Source organism: Cygnus atratus, chromosome 5 (assembly GCF_013377495.2).
Source record: "Cygnus atratus isolate AKBS03 ecotype Queensland, Australia chromosome 5, CAtr_DNAZoo_HiC_assembly, whole genome shotgun sequence".
Taxonomy (NCBI): domain Eukaryota; kingdom Metazoa; phylum Chordata; class Aves; order Anseriformes; family Anatidae; genus Cygnus; species Cygnus atratus.
This window is the reverse complement of record NC_066366.1, coordinates 34517913-34520417: the sequence shown is the minus strand read 5'-3', so window position 1 is coordinate 34520417 and position 2505 is coordinate 34517913. Positions and strand designations below refer to the sequence as shown.

The following is a 2505-nucleotide window of genomic DNA, read 5'->3' as shown; positions in this document are numbered from 1 at the left end:
AACACCTACCCGAGGTCCTGTGTGTCTGCACAAGGGCTAGCAGGCAAGTCCTGCTCAGGACTGCTCCACCTTTGCATGGCTGTGGTGGTTGTTGTTGCACCATTTTGCTTTGCTGCCAAGAAGAAAACATCCTTGAGATGCTCAGAGGAGCTGCTCCTCAAAGACACCCATCCCATCTGCTGCTTGCCTTGTGCTTGCCGCTTGCCAGGCACAAGAAATCTTCTGGGAACAGCAACAAACCACCACAACCAGCTCCTACGTCCAGCCTAAAGCAAAGTGCATGCCAGGTCTGAGACCAAGTAAGTCTTTTGGGGAACTTCAGCTAAGAGAACCTGGTTTGCAAAGCTATCTTATCCGAGACCCCAGCTGGAGCATCTGCCAACGTGGAGCAGGTGTTGAATCGCGAGGCCTTGCAGGACACGATGCTGGAGCTCTTCTTCTTGCGGTAGAAGTAGCTGCTGAGGTGGAAGCGGAACTTGTCATGGAGGGAGGCATAGATGAAGGGGTTATAGCAGGCAGAGCTCATGGCGATCAAGTGGCATGAGACCTGGATGACATTCACGTACCTCTTGTCCAAGATGGTGAACTCCTCGTCGATGTCTCTGATGAAGTTCACCACCTGGAGGGGCAGCCAGCAGATTGCGAAGCACACCACCGAGACGGTGAGCACGCGGAAGGTTTTCTGCTTTGTTTTGGTCCATTTGTCTTGGCAGGGGTAGGCAGCACCCGGGACATTCCTTCGCCGCAGGTGGTAGGTAATGGCACAGAAGGAGACTGACACGGCCAACAGTGGGAGCATGTAGGACAGGAGGAGCATCAAGCACGAGTACAGTAGCCGCTCCCTCTCCTCATGCTTCCAAAACTCTTCGCAGATGATCATGTCATGGCCAATGGTGTTGAGATCCAAGTACTGGGTGTGCAGGGATGTCGGGACAGAGGCCATGATGGAGAGCAACCAGATGCAGGCCACTATGCAGACGCAGGACTTGCGGCTGATCCTCCGGCGGATGGGGTACGCCACGACAACGTACCGGTCAACAGCAATGGCGGTGAGGGACAGCACCGAGACGAAGACGGTGGCGGCCTGCATCAAGGTGATGAAGTAGCACATGAACATCCCAAAGAGCCAGCCTCGCACCTCGAAGGCGTAGGAGACGGTCAGCGGGACGCAGGCCAGGCACATGATGAAGTCGGCTGCAGCCAGGTTCCCTATCAGGAAATTGGTGGTGCAGTGCAGCTTCTTGGTGAGAGCGATGAGGAGGATGAGAAAGAGGTTCCCTGTGCACGCCACGGCCACCAGGGTGGCGTAGAGTGGGATGAAGAGCGGTTTGAGCTCCAGGAGGAGGTCAAGGCCAGTGAAGAGAGGGGCTGAGCCGTTCTGCCAGGAGTCATTCGGGAGCTGGCTGTGAGCCATGCCGAGGTGGGACCAGCTCTGCTTCTCCTCCCTGCCTTGGAGTCGGGCAGAGACCAGACAATTAGCCCTGAACAGGAAAAAAAAGTGCTGGGGTTCTTCTACCCAGAAGAACCAAGGTCTGTCCCCGAGGTCTAGGTCCTCTTTTCCAGCCCCCACCAGCAGTGATTTTTTTTTTTAAAGACTGAACAGGGGCAGACACGTCCGAGCTTTGGTGTGGGGAAAATGGGAACTTGGCTAGGAAGAGGTTAACCAGGCGGCTGTGCTTCTGCAGGGAGCTGCCAGCCTAGGGGCAGCAGCTTGGGATGCTGCATGGAAAGTAGCCTGGAGCTGTGCTGACATGGTGGGGGGGGGGGGGGGGGGGAGGGGAGGGGAAAGGGGCGCTCCCACATTTCTTCTTGTTCTTGGTGTTTCACCTGCCAGCCCCAGCCCCTGCCTCCAGCCACCCCGCTCAGCAGGAGGGATGTCGCCCACCTCTCCCCCATCCCCTTATCTCCTCACCGCCTCTCCCCCTTCCCCTTATCTCATTCCCTTGGGTATTTCCCCCAGGAAAACTGGGTATTTCCCTGTTGCCTTCCCACTGCTGCTCTGGCTGAGACGTCGCAACATCCCGCTCTCTCTGACCCCGTGCTCAATCCTCCCTCTCGCCCTTTCCCCATCACTTTGGTTAATTACCTGTGGCACTTCGTCTTCTCCTTCCCTGGATTGCTTTCTCCTTGCAGCGACGGCGGCGGGATGGAGCGCGTGGCTGCTGCCCCGGCAGCTCCAAAAAACTCCTGACGGCAGCACGAGGGGGGGGAGGCAAATCTATTATAGCAGAAAGTGCAGGAAAATGCAGAATTAACCCCCAGGGCCCCACGCTGTCAAATTTACCTTTCTGTCCCCCTCACCGGGACCTGGAAAAATCTCCTTACCCCTTGTGGATGGTCAAAATTGTATAAATTAAATAACCAATCAGAGCTTACTGAGAGATATTATAGTTTGCTACTTCACGCTGCAAGTGATGTAGGGCTGGGTCTGCATGCCCTGCCCTGGAAAACAAAATCTGGATGGAAAGTAGAAGCAAATCTGATGATCAATTGAAAGAATAAAAT

The 2505-nt window shown here is 55.4% G+C and overlaps 1 protein-coding gene across 1 annotated transcript; it reads right to left on the bottom strand.

The window, feature by feature from the left end:
- Positions 1-322: 322 nt before the first annotated feature.
- Positions 323-1414, bottom strand: LOC118244285 (prolactin-releasing peptide receptor-like). The gene has a single exon (XM_035539171.1). It carries the CDS (start codon positions 1412-1414, stop codon positions 323-325), a length of 1092 nt encoding a protein of 363 aa, XP_035395064.1.
- Between the last annotated feature and the right edge of the window lie 1091 nt (positions 1415-2505).

Bases quoted from the DNA above. Each gene is read 5' to 3' on its own strand.
- LOC118244285 (XM_035539171.1), bottom strand. From the start codon at position 1,414: ATGGCTCACAGCCAGCTCCCGAATGACTCCTGGCAGAACGGCTCAGCC.